This window comes from Bos grunniens, chromosome 11, assembly GCF_055505025.1.
Source record: "Bos grunniens cultivar Pamir isolate PY7600 chromosome 11, Bosgru_T2T1.0, whole genome shotgun sequence".
Lineage (NCBI taxonomy): Eukaryota > Metazoa > Chordata > Mammalia > Artiodactyla > Bovidae > Bos > Bos grunniens.
The window spans coordinates 5,356,309-5,381,345 of NC_141175.1; the positions used below are offsets into that span (position 1 = coordinate 5,356,309).

Sequence of the window (25,037 nt, forward strand, 5' to 3'; positions counted from 1 at the left end):
AAATTTGGAAAACTCAGCAGTGGCCACAGAACAGGCAAAGGTCAGTTTTCATTCCAATCCCAAAGAAAGGCAGTGCCAAAAAATGTTCAAAGTACTGCATAGTTGCACTCATCTCACATTCTAGCAAAGTAATGCTCAAAATTCTCCAAGCCAGGCTTCAACAGTACATGAACCATGAACTTCCAGATGTTCAGGCTGGTTTTAGAAAAGGCAGAGTGCCAACATCCGCTGGATCATGGAAAAAGGAAGAGTTCCAGAAAAACATCTATTTATGCCTTATTGACTATGCCAAAGCCTTTGACTGTGGATCACACAAACTGGAAAATTCTTCGAGATGGAAATACCAGACCACCTCACCTGCCTCCTGAGAAATATGTGTGCAAATCAGAAAGCAACAGAAATGGACATGGAACAATAGGCTGGTTCCAAATTGGGAAAGGCATCAAGGCTGTATATTGTTACCCTTCTTACTTAACTTGCAGAGTACATTATGCGAAATGCCAGGCTGGATGAAGCACAAGCTGGAATCAAGGTTGCTGGGAGAAATATCAATAACCTCAGATATGCAGATGACACCACCCTTATTGCAGAAAGTGGAGAACTAAAGAGCATCTTGATGAAAGTGAAAGAGGAAAGTGAAAATGCTAGCTTAAAAGTCAAAATTCAGAAAACTAAGATCATGGCATCTAGTCCCATCATTTCATGGCAAATACATGGGGAAACAATGGAAACAGTGGGAAACTTGCTTTTTTGGGTTCCAGAATCACTGCAGATGGTGACTGTAGCCATGACATTAAAAGATGCTTGCTCTTTTGAAGAAAACCTATAACCAACCTAGACAGCGTATTAGAAAGCCAGAGACATTACTTTGCGAACAAGGGTCCACCTAGTCAAAGCGATGGTTTTCCAGTAGTCATATATGGATGTGAGACCATAAAGAAAGCTGAGTGCCAAAGGATTGATGCTTTTGAACTGTGGTGTTGAAGAGTCTTGAGAGTCCCTTGGACTTCAAGAAGATCCAACCAGTCCTTTTAAAGGAAATCAGTCCTGAATACTCACTGGATGGACTGATGCTGAAGCTCTTGTACTTTGGCCACCTGATGAGAAGAACAGACTCATTAGAAGAGACCCTGATGCTAGGAAAGATTGAAGGCTGGAGGAGAAGGTGATGACAGAGAATGAGATGTTTGGATGGCATCACTAACTCGATGGACATGAGTTTGAGCAAGCTCCGGGAGTTGGTGATGGATGATAGGGAGGCCTGGCGTTCTGCAGTCCATGGGGTCGCAGAGAGTCAGACACAACTGAGCAACTGAACTAATAGGTTTGGGATTGTCTTGTTTGCATTTGTTTCTATGCATATTTTGATTTCCTTTTTGATTTCTTTCTTGATCTGGTTATTCAGAAGCATGTTGTTCAGCCTCCATGTTTGTATTTTTAATAATTATTTTTTTCATCTAAGCATATTGTGATCAGGAAAGATGCTTGAAATGATTTCAATTTTTAAAAATTTCAGTTCAGTTCAGTCGCTCAGTCATGTCCGACTCTTTGCGACCCCATGAATTGCAGCACTCCAGGCCTCCCTGTCCATCACCAACTCCTGGAGTTCGCTCAAACTCACGTCCATTGAGTCGGTGATGCCATCCAGCCATCTCATCCTCTGTCATCCCCTTTTCCTCCTGCCCCCAATCCCTCTCAGCATCAGAGTCTTTTCCAGTGAGTCAACTCTTCACATGAGGTGGCCAAAGTACTGGAGTTTCAGCTTTAGCATCATTCCTTCCAAAGAACACCCAGGACTGATCTCTTTTAGGATGGACTGGTTGGATCTTCTTGCAGCCCAAGGGACTCTGAACAGTCTTCTCCAACACCACAGTTCAAAAGCATCAATTCTTTGGTGCTCAGCTTTCTTCATAGGCCAACTTTCACATCCATACATGACCACTGGAAAAACCATAGCCTTGATTAGATGGACCTTTGTTGGCAAAGTAATGTCTCTGCTTTTGAATATACTATCTAGGTTGGTCATAACTTTCCTTCCAAGGAGTAAGCATCTTTTAATTTCATGGCTGCAATCACCATCTGCAGTGATTTTGAAGCCCAAAAAAGAAAGTCTGACACTGTTTCCACTGTTTCCCCATCTATTTCCCATGAAGTGATGGGACCAGATTCCATGATCTTCGTTTTCTGAATGTTGAGCTTTAAGCCAACTTTTTCACTCTCCTCTTTGACTTTCATCAAGAGGCTCTTTAGTTCCTCTTCACTTTCTGCCATAAGGGTGGTGTCATCTGCATATCTGAGGTTATTGATATTTCTCCCAGAAATCTTGATTCCAGCTTGTGCTTCTTCCAGCCCAGCATTTCTCATGATGTACTCTGCATGTAAGTTAAATAAGCAGGGTGACAATACACAGCCTTGACATACTTGACGTACTTTCCTATTTGGAACCAGTCTGTTGTTCAATGTCCAGTTCTAACTGTTGCTTCCTGACCTGCATATAGGTTTCTCAAGAGGCAGGTCAGGTGGTCTGGTATTCCCATCTCTTGAAGAATTTTCCACTGTTTATTGTGATCCAGTCAAAGGCTTTGGCATAGTCAATAAAGCAGAAATAGATGTTTTTTTGCAACTGTCTTGCTTTTTCGATGATCCAGCGGATGTTGGCAATTGGATCTTTGGTTCCTCTGCCTTTTCTAAAATTTACCAAGGCTAAATTCATGGCCCAGGATGTGATCTGTCCTGGAGAATGTTCCATGTGCACTCGAGAAAAAGGTGAAATCCATTATTTTCGGATGAAATGCCCTATAGATATCAATTAGGTCTGACTGTCGATTGTATCATTTAAAGTTTGTGTTTCCTTGGTAATTTCCTGTTTTTATTGATCTATCCATAGGTATGAGTGAGGTATTAAAGCCCCCCACTGCTACTTTGTTACTATTAATTTCCCCTTTCATACTTGTTATCATTTGCCTTACATATTGAGGTGCTTCTATGTTGGGTGCATATATATTTATAATTGGTATATCATCTTCTTGGATTGACCCTTTGATCACTATATAGTATGTCCTTTTTTGTCTCTTAAGCTCATTTTATCTGATATGAGTATTCCTAGTCCTGCTTTCTTTTAGTCTCCATTTGCATGAAATGTCTTTTCCAGCCCTTCGCTTTCAGTATATATGTGTTCCTAGGTTTGAGGTGGGTCCCTTGTAGATAGCATATATAGGGGTTGTTTTTGCATCCATTCAGCCAGTCTCTGTGTTTTGGTTGGAGCATTTAACCCATTTACATTTAAGGTAATTATTAGTAAGTATGATCCTGTTACCATTTATTTTGTTGCTTTGGGTTTTTTTGTTTTTTTGTTTTTTAATCTTTTCTGTGTTTCCTGTCTAGAGAAGATCCTTTAGCATTTGTTGAAGAGCTGGTTGGTGGTGCAGAATTCTCTCAGCTTTTGCTTGTCTGTAAAGCTTTTGATTTTTCCTTCATATCTGAATGAAATCTTTGCTGGGTAGAGTAATCTTTCTTGTAGGTTTTTCTCTTTCATCACTTTAAGTATGTCCTGCCATTCCCTTCTGGCCTGAAGAGTTTCTGTTGAAAGATCATGTATTATCCTTATGGGGATCCCCTTGTGTGTTATTTGTTGCTTTTCCCTTGGCTGCTTTTAATATTTGCTCTTTGTGTTTGATCTTTGTTAGTTTGATTAACAAACTAACAAAGTTTTGGGTTGTTTTGCCTTGGGTTTATCCTGTTTGGTATTCTGGATTTCTTGGACTGGGTGGCTATTTCCTTCCCTATTTTAGGGAGGTTTTTGACTATTAAGTATTTTCTCATGGCCTTTCTATTTGTCTTCTTTTGGGACACCTATGATTCGAATATTGGGGCATTTAGCATTGTCCCAGAGGTCTCTGTGATTGTCCTTATTTCAATTCTTTTTTCCTCTCTGCTTCATTTATTTCCACCATTCTATCTTCCACCTCACTTATTCTCTCTTCTACCTCTGTTATCCTCCTGTTGGTTCCCTCCAGAGTGCTTTTAATCTCAGTTATTGCGTTGTTCATTACTGATTGACTCTTCTTTATTTCTTCTAGGTCCTTGTTAAACATTTCTTGCATCTTCTCAATCTTTGTCTCTAGTCTTATTTATCTGTAACTCCCATTTTGTTTTCAAGATTTTGGATCATCTTTACTGTCATTATTCTGAATTCTTTCTCAGGTAGACTGTCTCCTATTTTGTTTGATTTAGTGGGTTTTTATCATGTTCCTTTATCTGCTGAATATTTATCTACGTTTTCATTTTGTTTAGATTGCTGTGTTCGGGGTGCCCTTTCTGCCAGCTGGAAGTTCATGGTTCCTCTTAATTGTGGAGTTTGCTCCCTGTGGATGTGTTTGGACTAGTGGCTTGTCAAGGTTTCCTGGTTGAGGGAGCTTGTGTCTGTGTTCTGGTGGGTGGAGCTGGAGCTCTTCTCTCAGGAGTGCATTGAAGTGTCCAATAGTGAGTTTTGGGGTGCCTGTGGGTTCATCATGGCTTTGGGAAGCCCATCTTTTAATGTTGAGGGTTGTGTTCCTGTTTTGCTGGAGAATTAGTGTGGTTTGTCTTGCACTGAATCTTTTTGTCTTTTGGGTGGAGCTTGGTTTTAGTGTAGGTATGGAGAATTTTGCGTGAGCTCTTGTCTATTAAAGTTCCCTGGAGTCAGGGGTTCTCTGATGTTTTAAAGTTTTAGAGTTAAGCCTACTGACTCTGGCTTTTGGTCCTTTTCTTACAGTAACCTCAAGACTTCATACAGCATACAGCACAGAAGATTAAACCCTTAGGTTAATGGTGAAACAATTCTCCATGGCCAGGAACACCCAGAGAGATACACAGAGTTATATAGAGAAGAGAATAGGGAGGAGGGAGGTAGAGGTTACTAGGAGGAGAAAGGGGAGTCAAAAGGACAGAGAGCATTCTAGCCAGTAATCAAATCCCTTAGTGAAAATGGATACTGAAGATGAGATTCTTAAAGGTACAAAATTGATAACAAAAAGAAGCAAAGAGTAGAGGTAGAGGTTAGACTTTCAGAAATGCAATATAAAAAATATAAAACAAAATCACAAAAATTTTAAAAACATATATATGGAATTTGATTTTTTAAAAAAGCTTTTTTTTGGGGGGAGTGTTAATAGTAGGCTGTGAAAATGAAAGTTAAAGGAGTAAATAACTCAAAGTTTTAAAAAACTTAAAAAGTGGTAATAGAAAAAATATATCTAGGAATTTCTCTGGTGCTCTTGTGGGCATTGTGGGGTCAGTTCAGTGTCAGATAGTCCTTTGTTCTGGCTTGTACTTGTTCCCGAGGTCTACAGGTGCCTCAAATGCACTGTCTCAGTATTAAGTGCAGGGTTTTAGTTTGTTGCACCTGTCACTTCCAGAATGGTTCCTCTTCCTTTGTTTATTTTGGCTTCCTCTGTTCTCAAGTCTCTTCAGTGTCTAATTTCTGCTCTGACACAAGGGGTGAAGGTGGCCACTTATTCAGGCTCACTTGTTCAGATGTGTTGTGGGAGGGAGGGATACTGCAACAGATCTGCTGGCACGTGTCGGGCGTGCCTGCAGTGGATGGACCACCCTGGGTTTGCCACAGCCCGAGGCTCAGGCTCCAGGGTGCTCTGCAAGGGCTCTGTCCCAGGTGGGCCCTGCATCTTGTGCACGTTCCATGTCTCAGCTGCTCAGGTTCTTGGGCGCTCCATAAGGGCACAGACCCAGATGGGCTGTGCGTTTTGTACCCTTCCCAAGTCTGAGCAGCTCAGGTGACCAGGTGCTTGGTGAGCTCACTGTCTCAGGCGGGCCGTGCATCTTACTCACCTCCCCGGTCCTGGCTGCTTGGTTTCCTGGGTGTGCTACAAGAGCAGAGTCCCAGGTGTGCTGTGTGTCTCCCATGGAGAGCTGATCAGGCTGTGACACTCCTGGTAGATGTCAACCATCCAGGATCCCAGGAAGACGTGGTTAGCAGTTGGGAGCCTGCTCACAGTTTGGTGGAAGATGCGGACCCTGGGGCCAAGATTGAAGCAGCACTTTGCCTTCTGGCTCTGGCTGTTGGATGCCTCCCTTCGGCCTCCGGAGATGGAGGGCCGTATATGGCAGCTGGCTTGCTCTCCTTTGGTATTTGCTCAATCCTTTGTTCTGTGAGCCTGCCAGGGGTCACTATGCAGTGTTAGAGCCTTTTGCGGGAAAGGTGTTTTTTTATTTTTTTGTCTCTGACCATCCCATGGTTTGGGTAGCTATCTCATATGAGCTCCTCAGATTGTCTTCAGGACATTGGGTCCCGGACCTTACCCTAAGGACCAGTGATGCAGCCTGCGCCTCCCTGCGTAGTCCCCACTCACTGGTGGCAGACGCAAGCAAGCATCTGTGCCACTTTTCCATCTCCACTTAGAGTTGCAGTTAGGCACGTGTTCTGTGGATTTTTTTTTTTTCTTGGCCTTCCAGTTACGTTGCCCTTTGAGATTCCAAAACTCCCCACAGACAGGCATGTGAGAGGGTTTCCTACTGTGTGGAAACTTCTTCATGACTCCCTCCTCAGGACGGTCTCTGTGCTTAAATCTTTTGTCTCTGATTTGTCTTTTATATTTTGTCCTACCTCCTTTCAAAGAGGTTGGGCTGCCTTTCTGGATGCCTGATGTCCTCTACCAGCGTTCAGAAGTTGTTTTGTGGAAGTTGCTTAACGTTCCGATAATCTTCTGATAAATTTGTGGGGGAGTAAGTGGTCTCCCTGTCCTATTCCTCTACCTTGTTGGGACCACTCCTCTCTCTTTTCATTTTTTTAACGGGTAGGTGGTATAAGTCAGTGAAGTGAAAGTGTTACTTGCTCAGTCATCTCATGACTCTTTGGATCCCATTGAACATGTAGCAGCTTCTCTGTCTATGGAATTCTCTAGGCAGGAATACTGGAGTGGGTAACCCTTCCTTTCTCCAGGGAATCTTCCTGACCCAGGGACTGAACCTCCTGCATTGCAGGTGGATTCTTTACCACGTGAACTACCAGGGAAGCCCCCAAAATCATTAAGGAGAAGCATATTTTTTATTGATAGTAACCAAAATGAAATACAATTTTAAATGTGTGGCTTTGAATATTTAGTTTATTACATATATCTGATGGAAAATGAAACACAGACCATAGAGATACGTATAATACCACGAAGAGGAGAGGGGATGCTTACGAACCTACTGAGAGAACTTTGACATGTACAGAATTCTCTAGCTATTAACCTAAGTAGTGTCTTAATGCTAAAACTGATGTTTCGAGATAGTTACCTCTGGCTGGAACATGAAAGGGGAGTCACAAAAGGCCCAGCTTGTGCCTTAACAAAGAAGCTCCACCTTCTCCTTTCCAACAGAGTGTAGTTGACAGAGATATTGATGTATTTATAGCAAAACTCCACAAAAGCAATGTTTTAAACATCTCATACTCTGTGTGCTCATGTTCCTGTATCGTAAAAGCCACATAAAAGTTGCAAAGCTATGTTTAGTGACTGGTTTCTTTAAATAAATCTAATATGTGGTGTTAGTACTTCTTTAAACTTATGAATTTTTATACTCAGGAAAAAGCTTTCTAGAAGGATCACTGCATGCAGTATATTTTGTTGATAATAAGATACAGAGCACATGGTTCATTTTTCTTTTCCTGTAGGTTTTATGGGAATTAGAAACCTTACGTCTCATAAATCACTTTGAAAGATCCATGAAGGCAGAAATTGGAGATGATGATGAGTTATATATAGTAGACAACAACGGAGAGGCACAGCTGTTCGATTTCACTGGCCAAGACTTTGAAAATAAGCTTCGAGTTCCTCTTCTTGAAATACTGAAATATCCATATCTGCTTTTACATGAGCATGTCAGTGAGTATCTTGGGTGTTTTCACAGTTGTATCAGTTTTATTTTAAGAATCGTAAGAATTTTGGTTATCTGTACTGAAAAATCTGTTCCTTAAATGTATAATTAGGGTACTTGGTATTTTTTCCAAACATAGTAAAGTGAATTACACAGTGAATACCATATATATACCACATAGATGATTCTGCACTTGCTAACATGTAACTCTACTTGCTTTATCTGTCCATTTATTCATCTGTTCATTCAGTTAATTTTCATTCTTGGAATCTGCTTATAGCAGGGTTTCTCAGACCTGGCACTGTTGACATTTTGAACTGGATAATTCTTGGTGGGTGGGCCTGTAGGATGTTACAGGAACATCCCTGACCTCTCTCCACTAGATGTCAGTAGTGGCTTTCTCTCCCTTCTGCCCTGGTTGTGACCACCAAAAATGTCTCTAAAGTAAAAGTAAATGCCTCTCAGTCATGTCTGACTCTTTGCGACCGCATGGACTGTAGCCTACCAGGTTCCTCCGTCCATGGGATTCTCCAGGCAAGAACACTGGAGTGGGTTGCCATTTCCTTCTCCAATGCATGAAAGTGAAAAGTAAAAGTGAAGTCGCTCAGTTTGTCTACTTGAAAGTTATACAGTCGTGTCCAACTCCTAGCGACTCCATGGACTGCAGTCTACCAGGCTTCTCCGTCCATGGGATTTTCCAGGCAAGAGTACTGGAGTGGGGTGCCATTGCCTTCTCCGAAAAATGTCTCTAGATAGTGCCAAATGTCCCGTGGGAGTTGAGGGGTGGGGCCAGAGAGAGGCAAAATTGCCAGATTCAGAACCACTGGTCTATAGTAGTTTTTAGTAATTACTCTGACATAGCATATTATAACTGCCTAGGTTTTGGTCCTTTGTATTTGCATTTCTTAATACAAATCTCTTGAAGATATTTTTCTGATCTGTCAAATCTAACAAAACAACAGTACCTTTAGGTACCTACTACTGTATCTAGGCCATGTTCAGATTTTTCCAGTAGTTGCAGAATTTTTTTGGCAGGTTTATTTAAATTAGAGTGCAGTCAAGGACTTTGCATTGGTTGCATTTAGTTCATGTTTCTTACGTCTTTTAATCCAGAATCATTTACTCTTACATACACGCACACGTATTTTTTTTCATTTGCTGTAACTTTTGCTGAGACCAAGAGGTTTACCCTGTAGAATAATGCACTCACTAGATATTTTTATTGCTGTCTTGTCATGTTATTTAACTTCTTTCTCTATTCTATTTCAGTATACTGAAAAGTAGATCTAAAGATTTACTAGAGAAATCAGTTATTTCTAAATAAATTCAAAATAGATTTTTAAACTCTTTAATAAGCCACTTTTCAAGCATTTATTAAACAGTACCATATCTAGAAAAGTATATAAGCTTATTAGTTTTTCATAAATACACTTGTGTAGCTGGCATGCAGGTCAAGAAACAAAAAAAAAAACATCAACACCCCAGGAGTTGTTCTCCTACTTTTCCAGTCATTATTCCTCTTCCCCAAAGCTAACCACTGTCACTGTGATATTCTTTTGAGGCTTGATGAGTTGACTCATCTTATAGGATGCATGTGTAAGTCTGTTCAGTAAACTTCTGGAAGTAATGAAGAAATTTCCATAAAGCAGTGGGGTTAGGATAGTGCTGGCACAGATAGACTGATGGGAACAGTATAGAGAGTCGAGAAGAAACCAAGTATATTTGGGGAATTTAGTGTTTGATGATGATAGTATTTCAACCACTGGAGGAAATGGGGTACTTGGTAACTGAGAGTAGGACAAAATAGCCATTTGTGGATAAAGTTGATACCACTCTGATACAAAATGAAGTCCATGTGGGGTCAACATGTAGAATGCTAATGGAATTGGACTATAACCCTACTTCCAAGAAGATGCCCTCTGGAGATAATTATGCCCTGTGTGAAAGAAGATGTTTGTACTAATAAAGTCAGTCATTCATAGGAATATATTATGAATTACATGATGACTACCATATATATACCACAGTCTTTCAGAAGATTGAATACTGTTCCTACATTTACACCATTTTTTGCCTCAGTTTACAAAAAAGAAAAATGAGAAACTTCATTTACTTAGAGGGTAACCGAAGAAGCCAGATTTAGGGAATCTTGTTAAGTTGATAAGTTTTGTCTTACATTTACTGCTTTATTTTTTCTGTTTAGATGAATTATGTGTTGAAGCACTTTGCCGGATGGAACAAGCTAATTGCTCCTTTCAAGTTTTTGACAAACATCCAGGGATCTATTTATTTTTGGTTCATCCCAATGAAATGGTAAGTGTCAGTGACAGGCAGTAGAAGAGGATATCTTCTTTTGTACCAATAGATGACTAACTATAATAGAAGTTTTGGTGTGTACTTTGTGTAAAATATTTGCCAAAATTATTCTTTCGTTGTAAAATTACTGCAGTTAAGGAGAGAGTGCTTTAGTGGGGGTGGGGGGGTCAAAGAAGAAGAGATTTAAGAGAGTAAGGAATCCTTCTGACAGGTGATGCTCCAATTTAAAAGCCAAGGGAATGATTCAGACTTCTTTTAATATGTTGACCTGAGCTAATGAAGGACTGTTCTCTGTTGCTTTTCTTGCCAGCCTGCCCTACTCCAAGCACATGGAAATACCGCTTAAAACATTTAAGATTATTTTGTTAGTGAACGAGGTTTTTAAAAGGTGATGAGGTATGGGGAGGACAAGAAGATTAGTTCCTAGGTGCTGGACAGAAGGAGGAACAGAAGGAGGACAGTAAGAATCAGAGCAGTAGGTAGAACAGAAGCAGAGAGCAACTCCAGAGTTTTGGAACCTGACGTTGAGCTGATGGCTGGGGTTTGCAGATTTATCACATGTGATGAGGCAGCATGTGCTGTGGGTCTGTGCACATTGGCCTCTTGAGTTACAGTGTTAAAAGTTGTGCAGGGCAGCTCTGCTGATGGAGGGCCAGTAAAGAGCCTTTAAGTGGCAAAGAAAGAACATGTTAATGGTGTTTCAAGAAAAATGGTGATGAATTTCAGTCTCTTCTGTGCCAAACCCTAACAATGATAGAAAAAAAATTCAAAAACAGATGAATTTGAAAAGCTGTAAAATCACACAGTTCAATTCCTTTGAACCAGTAAGGGAGCACAAGCACAAAGTGATGAGTGGTGGAAACTTGTAGTCCTGGCTGGCAGTAGGTAGCAGGGGATTGAGTTTGTGCAGGATAACAGGAATTACAAGTGTACTCGCTGCTAGGGTAGACCCAGAGTCAAGGGCTCTGCTTAAATGAGATGGGGCCTTCCTTCCTGTGAAAGAAGATTGACAGAAAGTACCACCAGCGGCTGTCTAGGACTGGCTTTCTTAAAGCTGCAAACCAGTAGAAGAAGCTGGTCCAGCTGAACAACCAGGTCCTGGTTCTGCCATTGCAGGCTTCGGGACTGAGTCTGCAGGGCCAGGAGTGACTGGATTCTTCACTATAGGCTTATTTTAGAGGTGAGGAAACTGAGTCAGGAGACTTATCCACGGTTATACATTCTAGTTTGTGGTGACTGGGATTTGTGTACAGGCAACCTGACTCCATAAAGTAGCCTGTGGGAGAGGCCTCGGGTTGGGCGGTCATAGACCCAGGTGTGCATTCTGGGTGGATGATTCGCCAACTGTGGGACTTTGGGCAAGCCCCTCACCTACTGGGATTCCCTGGTGGCTCAGCTGGTAAAAAATCTGCCTGCAATGTGGGAGACTTGGGTTTGATCCCTGATTGGGGAAGATCCCCTGGAGAAGGGAATGGCAACCCACCCCAGTATTCTTGCTTGGAGAATTCCAGAGACAGAGGAGTCTGGTGGGCTGCTGTCCATGGGGATGCAAGGAGTTGAACACGACTGAACGACTAACACGCAACCTGACTCCAGAGTCCTTATTATGCCTTTATTTTTTTAAAATTTTATTTGGAAATAATTTAAAATACAGAAAATTCTCAGGAATAAAAAAGGTAGCAAACAGACTGTATACTCTTTATCCATATTCACCAGGTATTAACATTTCACTCTTTGCTCTGTCTTTTGCTTTCAGTTAACTACAAAACTTTTTTGTTCTCTGAACTATTTGAGAGTAGGTTGCATATATCATGACTGTTTGCCTTTTAAGACTTTATTGTATATTTCATAAGAATAATTGTATTATCATAATATTATAAACTTCAGTGAACAGTGAATTTAATGTTGATACAGTAAGGTCTATTTTCCAGTTGTGTCAGGTAATCCATTGTACTTAGTAGCATTTTCCGCCATACTCTGAGATTATTTTGGTTAGCTTTCTGTGATTGTGGCTTTTCATTCTGGAATCTGATGGATTGTAATTCTTGTTTCTTCTGTCTGCCCTCTGATGGAAGAGGATAAGAGGTTTGTGCAAGCTTCCTGTTGGGAGGGATTGGCTGGACTGGCTGTGGGGAAAACTGCTCTGAGGGGTGGGACCATGCAGAGTAAATCTTTAATCCAATTGTCTGCTGATGGGTGGGGCTGTGCTCCCTCCCTGTTAATTGCTTGCCCTGAGGCAACCCAATCATGGAGTCTGTAGGCTCTATAGTGAGGCTATGGGCTCTATGGCAGGGCTATTGGCATTCTGCCTCCAAGAGGATTTAGGCCAAGGTGTGCCTCCCAGGTCTGCTGCTCCCAGTGCCCCTGCCTCTGCCAACCCATGCCTTCACTGGAGACCCTCAGACATGCAAGGCAGGTCTGGCTCAATCTCTTGTGGGGGTCACTGCTCCTTTCCCCTGGGTCCTGGTACACACAGCGTTTTTCTTGTGCTCTTCAAGAGTTCTGTTTCCCCCAAGTCCTTGCCGAATGCCAAGGTTGGGATGTCTGATGTGGGGCCTAGAACCTTTGCAGCAGTGAGAGAATTTTTTTGGTATTAATTGTTCTCCGGTTTGTGGGTTGCCACCTGGTGAGATTGGGATTTGATTTTAATGTGTCTGCAGCCCTCCTACCATATCCTTGCAGCTTCTCCTTTGTCCTAGAAGTTCCTATAAGACCTTCTAGAACTAACACCCAAAAAAGATAACCTTTTCATCATAGGGGACTGGAATGGAAAAGTAGGAAGTCACGAAATACCTGGACTAACAGGCAAGTTTGGTCTTGGAGTACAAAATGAAGCAGGGCAAAGGCTAGAGTTTGGCCAAGAGAACACACTGGTCATAGCAAACAGCATCTTTTAACATCACAAGAAACTACTCTACACGTGGGCATCACCAGATGGTCACTACCAAAATCATATTGATTATAAACATGTCAGCAAATTTGGAAAACTCAACAGTGGCCACAGGACTGGAAAAGCTCAGTTTTCATTCCAATCCCAAAGAAAGGTAATGCCAAAGAATGCTCAAACTACCGCACAATTGCACTCATCTCACACACTAGTAAAGTAATGCTCAAAATTCTTCAAACCAGGCTTCAGCAATACATGAACCGTGAACTTCCAGATGTTCAAGCTGGTTTTAGAAAAGGCAGAGGAACCAGACATCAAATTGCCAACATCTACTGGATCATCGAAAAAGCAAGAGAGTTCCAGAAAAACATCTATTTTTGCTTTATTGACTATGCCAAAGCCTTTGACTGTGTGGATCACAAGGAAAATTCTGAAAGAGATAGGAATACCAGACCACCTGACCTGCCTCTTGAGAAACGTACATGCAGGTCAGGAAGCAACAGTTAGAACTGGACATGGAACAACAGACTGGTTCCAAATAGGAAAAGAAGTACATGAAGGCTGTATATTGTCACCCTGCTTATATAACTTCTATGCAGAGTACATCATGAGAAACGCTGGGCTGGAGGAAGCACAAGCTAGAATCAAGATTGCCGGGAGAAATATCATTAACCTCCGATATGTAGATGACACCAACCTTATGGCAGAAAGTGAAGAAGAACTAAAGAGCCTCTTGATGAAAGTGAAAGAGGAGAGTGAAAAAGTTGGCTTAAAGTTCAACATTCAGAAAACGAAGATCATGGCATCTGGTCCCATCACTTCATGGCAAATAGATGGGGAAACAGTGTCAGACTTTATTTTGGGGGGCTCCAAAATCACTGCAGATGGTGATTGCAGCCATGAAATTAAAAGACGCTTGCTACTTGGAAGGAAAGTTATGACCAACCTAGACAGCATATTCAAAAACAGAGCATTATTTTGCCAACAAAGATCCATCTAGTCAAGGCTATGGTTTTCCTAGTAGTCGTATATGGATGTGAGAGTTGGAGTATAAAGAAAGCTGAGCACTGAGGAATTGATGCTTTTGAACTGTGGTGTTGGAGAAGACTCTTGAGAGTCCCTTGGACTGCAAGGAGATCCAACCAGTCCATCCTAAAGGACATCAGTCCTGGGTGTTCATTGGAGGGACTGATTTTGAAGCTGAAACTCCAGTACTTTGGCCACCTCATATGGAGAGCTGACTCATTTGAAAAGACCCTGATGCTGGGTAAAGTTTGAGAGCAGGAGGAGAAGGGGATGACAGAATGAGATGGTTGGATGGCATTACTAACACAATGAACATGGGTTTGGGTGGACTCCAGGAGTTGGTGATAGACAGGGAGGCCTGGCGTCCTGTGGTGCATGTGGTCACAAAGAGTCGGACACGACTGAGCGACTGAACTGAACTGATATATATTCCTTGCTGCCGAAGATGGAGAAGCTCTTTACAATCAGCAAAAACAAGACCTGGAGTTACTGTGGCTTAGATCATGACTCCTTATTCCAAAACTCAGGCTTAAATTGAAGAAAGTGGGGGAAACCACTTGGCCATTCAGATATAGTGGTTATGATGATACAGTAGAGGTGATGAATAGATTCAAGGGATTAGATCTGGTAGACTGAAAAACTATGGAAGAAGGTTTGTAACATTGTGTAGGAAGTAGTGACTAAAACCATCCTAAAGAAAAATGCAAGAAGGCAAAGTGGTTTTCCAGGGAGGCCTTTACAAATAGCTGAGAAAAGAGGTGAAAGGCAAAGGAGAAAAGGAAGGATAAACCCAGCTGAATGCAGAGTTTCAGAGAACATTCAGGAGATAAAGTCTTAAGTGAAAAGTGCAAGGAAATAGAGAAAAACAATAGAATGGGAAAGACTAGAGATCTTCAAGAAAATTGGAGATACCAAGGGAAAATTTGATGCAAGGATGGGCACAATAAAGGACAAAAACAGCAAGGACCTAACAGAAGCAGAAGAGATTAAGAAGAGGTGGCAAGAATATACAGAAGAACTATACAAAAAGGTCTTAATGAACCAGATAACCACGATGGTGTGATCACTCACTTAGAGCTAGACATCCTGGAGTATGAAATCAAGTGGGCTTTAGGAGGCATCACTATAAACAAAGCTAGTGAAGGTGATGGAATTCCAGCTGAACTATTTAAAATTGTAAAAGATGATTCTGTAAAAGTGCTGTACTGAATACGTCAGCAAATTTGGAAAACTCAGCAGTAGCCACAGAACTGGGAAAGGTCACTTGTTCATTGCAGTGCCAAAGAAGGGCAATGCCAAAGAATGTTCAAACTACTGTACAATTGAGCTTATTTCATATGTTAGCATGGTAAAGCTCAAAATGCTTCAAGTTAGGCTTCAGCAGTATGTGAACTTGAGAACTTCCAGGTAGATGAACAATCTGGTTTAGAAAAGGCAGAAACCAGAGGTCAAATTGCCAACTCAAAACATATACTACTGCTTCATTGACTACACTAAAGCCTTTGTGTGGATCACAACAAACTGGAAAATTCTTAAAACGGATGGGAATACTAGACCACCTTAATTGTCTTGTGAGAAACCTGTATGCAAGTCAAGAAACAGCAGTAGAACTGGACATGAAACAACAGACTGGTTCAAAATTGGGAAAGGAGTACATCAAGGCTGATATTATCACTCTGCTTATCTAACTTATATTCAGAGTACCTCATGCAAAATGCTGAGCTGGATGAATCAGAAACTGGAATTAAGGTTTCCTGAAGAAATATCAACAGCCTCAGATGTGCAGATGATACCGATCTAGTGGCAGAAAGCAAAGAGGCACTAAGAGCCTCTTGATGAAAGAGGAGAGTGCAAAAGCTGGCTCAAAACTCAGCATTCAGAAAACTAAGATCATGGCACCTGGTCTCATCACTTCATGGCAATTAGATGGAGGAAAATGTGGAAACAGTGACAGATTTCATTTTCTTAGACTCTAAAATGACTGTGGATGGTGACTGCAGCCATCAAATTAAAAGACACTTACCCCTTGCAAGAAAAGCTATAACAATCCTAGATAATGTTTTAAGAAGCAGAGACATCACTTTGCTGACAAAAGTCCGTACAATCAAAGCTATATTTTTCCAGTGTCATACGGGTGTGAATGTTAGACCATAAAGGCTGAGCACAGAAGAGTTGCTGCTTTCGAATTGTGCTGGAGAAGACTCTTGAGAGTCCCTTGGACAGCAAAGAGATCAAACCAGTCAGTCCTACAGGAAATCAGCCCTAAATATTTATTGGAAGGAGTGATGCTGAAACTGAAGCTTCAGTACTTTGGCCACCTGATACGAAGAGCCGACTGACTCATTGGAAAAGACCCTGATGCTGCAAAAGATTGAGGGCAGGAGAAGAGGGCAACAGAGAATGAGATGGTTGGATAGCATCATTGAGTCAGTAGACATGAGTTTGTGCAAACTCTGCAAGATAGTGAAGGACAGGGAAACCTGACATGCTGCAGTCCATGGGGTTGCAGAGTTGGACATTACTTAGTGACTGAACAACAGCATGGTGCATTAATCTCCTTTGATTTGGAACATTTCCTCAGCCTTGTGCTTTTTTGGCTGCTCTGGTCCAAAATCACTGCAGATGGTGATTGCAGCCATGAAATTAAAAGATGCTTACTCCTTGGAAGGAAAGTTATGACCAACCTAGATAGCATATTGAAAAGCAGAAGATATTACTTGGCCAACAAAGGTCCGTCTACTCAGTTCAGTTCAGTCGCTCAGTCATGTCTGACTCTTTGTGACCCCATGAATCACAGCACGCCAGGCCTCCCTGTCCATCACTAACTCCCGGAGTTCACTCAGACTCACGTCCATCGAGTCAGTGATGCCATCCAGCCATCTCATCCTGTCGGATATCCCCTTCTCCTGCCCCCAAATCCCTCCCAGCATCAGAGTCTTTTCCAATGAGTCGGCTCTTCACATGAGATGGCTCAAGTACTGGAGTTTCAGCCTTAGCATCATTCCTTCCAAATAAATCCCAGGGCTGATCTCCTTTAGAATGGACTGGTTGGATTTCCTTGCAGTCCAAGGGACTCTCAAGAATCTTCTCCAACACCACAGTTCAAAAGCATCAATTCTTCGGTACTCAGCTTTCTTCACAGTCCAACTCTCACATCCATACATGACCACTGGAAAAACCATAGCCTTGATTAGACAGACCTTTGTTGGCAAAGTAATGTCTCTGCTTTTGAATATGCTGTCTGCGTTGGTCCTAACTTTCCTTCCAAGGAGTAACTGTCTTTTTCATGGCTGCAGCCACCATCTGCAGTGATTTTGGAGCCCAAAAAGATAAAATGTGACATTGTTTCCACTGTTTCCCCATCTATTTTCCATGAAGTGATGGGACCAGATGCCATGATCTTCGTTTTCTGAATGTTGAGCTTTAAGCCAATTTTTTCACTCTCCCCTTTGACTTTCATCAAGAGGCTCTTTAGTTCCTCTTCCCTTTCTGCCATAGGGTGATGTCATCTGCATATCTGAGGTTATTGATATTTCTCCTGGCAATCTTGATTCCAGCTTATGCTTCTTCCAGTCCAGCGTTTCTCATGATGTACTCTGCATTGAAGTTAAATAAGCAGGGTGACAATATGCAGCCTTGACGTACTCCTTTTCCTTTTGGAACCAGTCTGTTGTTCCATGTCCAGTTCTAACTTGCTTCCTGACCTGCATGTAGGTTTCTCAAGAGGCAGATCAGGTGGTCTGGTATTCCCATCTCTTTCAGAATTTTCCACAGTTTATTGTGATCCACACAGTCAAAGGCTTTGGCATAGTCAATAAAGCAGAAATAGATGTTTTCTGAAACTCTCTTGCTTTTTCGATGATCCAGCGGATGTTGGCAATTTGATGTCTGGTTCCTCTGCCTTTTCTAAAACCAGCTTGAACATCTGGAAGTTCACGGTTCACGTACTCTTGAAGTCTGGCTTGGAGAATTTTGAGCGTTACTTTACTAGCGTGTGAGATGAGTGCAATTGTGCGGTAGTTTGAGCATTCTTTGGCATTACCTTTCTTTGGGATTGGAATGAAAACTGACCTTTTCCAGTCCTGTGGCCATTGCTGAGTTTTCCAAATTTGCTGGGATATTGAGTACAGCACTTTCACAGACTCATCTTTCAGGATTTGAAATAGCTCATTTGGAATTCCATCACCTCCACTAGCTTTGTTTGTAGTGATGCTTTCTAAGGCCCACTTGACTTCACATTCTAGGATGTCTGGCTCTAGGTGAGTGATCACACCATCGTGATTATCTGGGTCATGAAGATCTTTTTTGTACAGTTCTTCTGTGTATTCCTGCTACCTCTTCATAATCTGCTTCTGTTAGGTCTATAGCATTTCTGTCCTTTATCGAGCCCATCTTTGCATGAAATGTTTCCTTGGTATCTCTAATTTTCTTGAAGAGATCTCTAGTCTTTCCCATTCTGTTGTTTTCCTCTATTTCTTTGCATTGATCTTTGAGGAAGCCTTTCTTATCTCTTCTTGCTATTCTTTGGAACTCTGCATTCAGATGCTTATATCTTTCCTTTTCTCCTTTGCTGTTCGCTTCTCTTCTTTTCACAGCTATTTGTAAAGCCTCCCCAGACAGCCATTTTGCTTTTTTGCATTTCTTTTGCATGGGCGATAAGTATTGATAAAAATGTATTTCATGGAGTTAACACATATATATGCGTATGTGACATTTCACATATGCATAAACATATCAACATTTCACAAAATAATTTTACAATGAAGGATGCAGACGGTTTTATTTAGTTTTTAAGGTTGGTTATGGTCACTAAATTTGTATCTCAGAAGAATTTTAAAATCACTTTCCTATGCCATATTGCCATGTAGAGGTGACCTTTGATTTGTTCTCTTTGCATTGTTTCTTTCCTTTTTTAAACTTTATAATACGGAACATTATAAACATACAGAAGTAGATAATCAGAGCATTTAATCCATAAAATGTTAGTATGTGTCTCTAAAAGGTAAGGGTTTTAAAAAATATATCAACATACCAATAATAGTTACTTAATATCATGTTTCTAGTTAGTGTTTAAGTGAATGGAAATGGTTATCCTAAATGCTTTACTGGAGTTTGTTCAAATCAGGATTAAATACAGTTCACACATTGCATTACAATTTGACCCTTGAACAACATGTGTTTGAACTCTGAATTCACTTACATGCACATTGTTTTTAATGCATGGACTTGCCAGGTGGCTCATTAGTAAAGACCTGCCAAGCAGGAGGCATGGGTTTGATCTTTGGAACCAGAAGATCCCTGGAGGAGGAAATGGCAACCCACTTCAGTATCCTTGCCTAGGAAATCCCATGGATAGAGGAGACTGGCAGGCTACAATCCATGGGGTCACAAAAGGGTTGAACATGACTGAGTGACTCAGAAATAACAGTTTGCTGCTGCTGCTGCTAAGTCACTTCAGTCGTGTCCGACTCTGCAACCCCAGAGACGGCAGCCCAACAGGCTCCCCCGTCCCTGGGATTCTCCAGGCAAGAATACTGGAGTGGGTTGCCATTTCCTTCTCCAATGCATGAAAGTGAAAAGTGAAAGGGAAGTCGCTCAGTCGTGTCTGACTCCTAGCAACCCCATGGACTGCAGCCCACCAGGCTCCTCCGTCTGTGGGATTTTCCAGGCAAGAGTACTGGAGTGGAGTGCCATTGCCTTCTCCGCAGTAACAGTTTAGTAATATGCCGAGGTTAGTTGAATCCATGATGCAGAATCTTGGATATGGAAGGGCTGGTGACTAAGTTATATTCGAATTATATTGGTATATTCAACGGTGCAGAAAGCCGGTGCTCTAACCCCTGTGTGTTGTTCAGAATTTGATTATAATTAGTGTCTTGTGTTTTTTTTTCAGTCATCACCTTTTGGTTTAAAATGTCTTTGAAAATCATGTTTTTGCTGAAGTACTTTATTCTGTATGATGGTTTTTTCTTCCTCCAGTTTTATAGAGATATAATGGACATACAGCACTGTACAGTTTTAAGGTGTACAGCATGGTGATTTTTTTAAGATTTTGACATATAATTGGTATATCTTGTGTCTTTTAAAACCTGTAGAGAATTCCTCGCAGAAGGCAATGGCACCCCACTCCAGTACTCTTGCCTGGAAAATCCCATGGACGGCGGAGCCTGGTGGGCTGCAGTCCATGGGGTCGCTAAGAGTCGGATACAACTGAGTGACTTCACTTTAACTTTTCACTTTCATGCATTGGAGAAGGAAATGGCAACCCACTCCAGCATTCTTGCCTGGAGAATCCCAGGGACCGGGGAGCCTGGTGGGCTGCCATCTATGGGGTTGCACAGAGTCGGACATGACTGAAATGACTTAGCAGCAGCAGCAGAGAATTCCTATTTTAAACAGATTCTTGCTGTATATAGACAGTTGTTCACTGAATGAAGTAATGAATGTGTTGTGCTTTTAGGTTCGGCGTTGGGCTATCCTGACTGCAAGAAACTTGGGGAAAGTGGATAGAGATGATTACTATGACTTACAGGAGGTTTTGACTTGCCTTTTTAAAGTTATTGAGTTGGGACTTTTAGAAAACCCAGACATTTATACTTCTTCTGTCCTTGAGAAGGGTAAACTGGTTCTTCTGCCTTCACACATGTATGATACTGCCAACTACAAAAACTATTGGTTAGGTGAGTATTGTTGCTATACAAATAACAATTAGTATTTTGCAGTAGTGTTTTTTTTTTTAAAGCCTACAATAATCTGGCACTTTTATTTATTTTTTATTTGGCAGATAATTGCTTTATATTGTGTTAGTTTTTGCCATACATCAACATGATCCAGTAGTTCTTAACGATTATCCAGCAAAAGTCATCTCATTTGGTAATCTGATCAGAATTGCTAAATAATAGATTTCATAGTTTACAGTTCTTGTTCTGTCATTAAACTGACCATTACAACATCTCTTTTTAAATATCATAGAAATCATCTGTGTAACAAGTATCTTTTGAAGTATGGCAAGTAGATCTTTTATTTAAGGCATTATTAGATGTAACAAAATATTAGCATAACAGCTGACTTTAATAGAATTTGATCTGTTGAAAAAAGGAGGTTTAATACTTCTTTTCCTATCTGTAAAATATTTCCTGGCAGAAAGAGATTAACTTTGGCTTTCAACAAATTCTATATTGAACTTAAAATAGTTCAGTCCTATTCATTGATTTAGAGTCTTAGTCATGTGTATATTTGGCAGTGATGGGTACTTGAAATATGATGATCTTAAAACTTATGGGATCTTCAATTATATGAGATTAAATTGTGTGTAGTTATTTTGGAAATTGCTTTTTAACAAAGTTCATAGTATTTTCCCTTTTATTCATTCTAAAGTCGGAGAAGGCAAGGGCACCCCACTCCAGTACTCTTGCTTGGAAAATCCCATGGATGGAGGAGCCTGTTAGGCTGCAATCCATGGGGTCGCTAAGAGTCGGACATGACTGAGTGACTTCACTTTCACTTTTCACTTTCATGCATTGGAGAAGGACATGGCAGCCCACTCCAGTGTTCTTGCCTGGAGAATCCCAGGGATGGGGGAATCTGGTGGGCTGCCATCTGTGGGGTCGCACAGAGTCGGATGTGACTGAAGTGACTTGGCATCAGTCTAAAGTTCTGTTCTTGGGAGCAGTTGTATGTGAATGTCTCAGACTTTAGTGTCTGAGGCACTGGATTATGTTTTGCTTCATCTTACTGCCATGTTATTATTCTGCCAACTAAACCAGAAAAGACTTTAGAACAGTGTTAATGTAATCAGTTCAACCAAACTATATGTGGTCTTACAGGTATCTGTATGCTGCTGACCATTCTTGAAGAGCAAGCCATGGATTCACTGTTGTTGGGCTCAGATAAACAGAATGATTTTATGCAGTCAATACTTCACACCATGGAGAGGCAATCAAATGGTAATAAACTTTATTTGCTGAATTTTGTGATGGTGGTGCACTTTAAAATTACTAGAGTCACTAAGAATTTGGATGTATGATATGGAGGAAGAAAATAAACACTTTATGGTTTTTGTCACAGATTCAGAATGTTAAATTGGAAAGGATCTTTAGAATTTAACCTTATTTTCATAAGAGACTGAAGCCCAGAGGTGTTAACTTACTTTCTCACGTTGCAGTACTCAATCAGTAGTAGAATGAAGACTAGACTAGAACCTAAAGGAGATGAATCTCTAATAATGTGATAGTAAATTTATGCAGAAAGCTTCTGCTGTCCCACTAACTCACTTTTGCTTGGTTTTTCATTTCACTTCAGTTTTATGGTTACACTGTCCAACACAGTGACTGGCAGCCAAATGTGATTGTTTAAATTTATACTAATGAAACTTAAAAATTGAGGTTTTCAGTCCCATTAGCTATAACTTCAAGAGCTCAGTGGCCACATGTGCCTGGCTGCTACCATATTAAACTGGGCAGACAGTGAGCCATTTCTATCATCACAAAAAGTTCCCTTGGACAGTGCTGCTCAGATAGCCTAATAAATAGGGTCTAAAATTGTATTTGTTAGTAGAGGCCAGCTTGGTTTTATCATGGTTTTTTCAGGCTTATCAGTGAGAGTCTGTACTAGTGTTTCTAATCTTAACCTTTTTTATGAAGGAATGAATCATCAAAGACCAAGCATGCCAAATCCTGTGAAAATACAATTTTTTACCCACTTTCACTTCTCTTTAGGCAACTTCGGTATAGATACAAATTCTTTTGTGGAGAAGTTTAAAAGAAATACGTAACTGTTACTGTTTCTTTGATCACATGTGTTTTCTTGTGAGATTATTTCTGATCAAGGTTATTACTAAATTCACTTACCAGAATTTACTAAGTAATTTGTTCATTTCTTTCCCAGTGCTTTGCACGTGCATTTCTGTTTTCTCTGTTAATCCAGCTCCCCTAACATGCTTCAGAATGAGTCACCTCTTTATGAAACTTTCTGTAATTGTCTTTACCTTACTGATGACTTCGTATTTGAGAGTTTGCTAGACAAAAGATAGCTGCAGTGTAGGATAAAAAAAATATATGAGAGGTTCTACACAAATGACCATGATTTTTTTTTTTTTTTAAGTAGAGTCTAAGAGCCCTGAAGGAAATAAAGCAGAAAGTTCTTGGGTTGTCAGAGATTGTGTGAGTGAGACCACTTACTCCAAAGAGTACTGTGGAAGGTTAAATGACTGAGAGTGTTTACTCCAAGGGGAGGTATTTGAGCTGAAATACAAGGAAGGATAGGAAACTTTTTTTTTTTTTGATTGGTGGTACTAATAGTGAAGCTGTTCTAGTTCTTACTTGGGAAAAGCCAGCGATTCTTTTTTTTTTTTTGCTATAGATAGTGTATCTTTATTTTACTATGGAAAAATAAATCTGAGAAGAATAGAGTAAGATCTTACAAGTGCTTGAGTGAGAACTTTGATTTTCCTTAGAAAACAGTGAGGAACAGTTTAAGGTCTATGAGTGGGTCAGTGTTTTGCCACTGCACATAGAGAAGTAAGAAACGACTGGATGCCAGAGGATGGGAGTAGTGGGCATTCCTGCCGGTTGGATGGAATGGAAATAACAAGGCCACATTGAGACAGGGGTGGATGAAAAGAGTGCATCTCTGCTTGTCCAGTGCCTCAGGGATTCAGTCTCGTGCACCAGCCAGATGACACACACAATTCAGGATTTCTTGTATCACGGACTTTGTTTAGATCTGGAGATACCAAGTTTTTCTTACTTCTCCCTTCCTCACTTCTGCTATTTATTGAAGGATGAGAATATAAAGGTCTGGAAGAAGCAGAGTAGGAAAGATTCTTAAAAGTGTGGCAAACAGGGTAAGAAAGTTGAATTTATCTATCTAGACTATCTCTGTTTGTTCCACGTGAAAAAATTTCTTAACCAAGGTGTATTGCTTTTTAAAAAATGCAAACACTACTTAAATATTTACCAGCTTTCTAAGACCTGTGGTTGGCAGGGCTTAAATTACTTCCTGCTTTGCTTTCACTTTTGTTGCTACCCAGGTAAAGGGTGCTTAATTCTCAATATATTTTAGTACTTTTTTCTAATTGTTTTTTAATTTGGCAATTACTCCATTATGTTTCAGATAATAGTGTGGATCCTTTCTGGCCAGCATTACACTGTTTCATGGTGATTCTGGATCGCCTTGGATCTAAGGTCTGGGGTCAACTTATTGATCCTATTGAAGCATTTCAAACCATTATTAACAACGTGAGCTACAATAGAGAGATCCAGAACATACGGAACAGCTCTATGAGGTTTGTTCAGTTCCTGTGTCAGGATTTCAAACAGTCTGCATAAGGAAGTCTATTAATTGACATGATTTTTTTCTTCTTTTTTTTCCCACTTTAGTTTAGTAATTTCTGTTTATTCTTAATATTTTTAAGGACCAAGTTAGAACCGGAGTCATATTTGGATGATATGGTGACTTGCAGCCAGATTGTATACAATTATAATCCTGAAAAGACCAAAAAGGTATAAAGCATTTTCAGAGTTCAGATGATACTCTATTGCCTTTATATTGTATAGACAGTGCAGCGATCAGTTGCAGTGCTGATTTTATGGTATATAGCTATTCTGAATCAACTGTTGCATAAAATTTTTCTGATTGAACAGTAGTGCCTGGGGAAAAATGGGCACACTTTGCAATTTTTAAGTATGGTTAGGAAGGGTGGAATGTTTATGGCATGGGGGAGATAAATCATGTGACTGGAAATCAGAACCAGCTGATGGAAAGAATTTCACAGTGCACGGAGGTTTTGTAAATTTAACCTTTTCATGAAATTTTAGCCTCAAAATTGAACTGTTTTCAATTTCTTGGCGGTCCGTATGTGTGCACCAAAACAGGAAAATTGAGCATATATTTTCTTGTTTACAACTGTGTGTCAAGCAACCATGAATGGTGCTTGTTTATCTGAACGTCTGTA

The 25,037-nt window shown here is 40.6% G+C and overlaps 1 protein-coding gene across 14 annotated transcripts in view; it reads left to right on the forward strand.

Moving 5' to 3' along the window:
* Positions 1-25,037, forward strand: part of SETX (senataxin) — a 90,651-nt gene that overhangs the window by 15,218 nt on the left and 50,396 nt on the right. For all 14 annotated transcript variants that reach the window (XM_086324411.1, XM_086324410.1, XM_086324414.1 and 11 more), the window contains 6 exons: positions 7,652-7,862; positions 10,058-10,167; positions 20,544-20,763; positions 21,910-22,029; positions 24,197-24,368; positions 24,498-24,585. In XM_086324411.1, the coding sequence (XP_086180537.1) occupies positions 7,652-7,862; positions 10,058-10,167; positions 20,544-20,763; positions 21,910-22,029; positions 24,197-24,368; positions 24,498-24,585 (921 nt within the window). The remainder of the gene's footprint in view (positions 1-7,651; positions 7,863-10,057; positions 10,168-20,543; positions 20,764-21,909; positions 22,030-24,196; positions 24,369-24,497; positions 24,586-25,037) is intronic.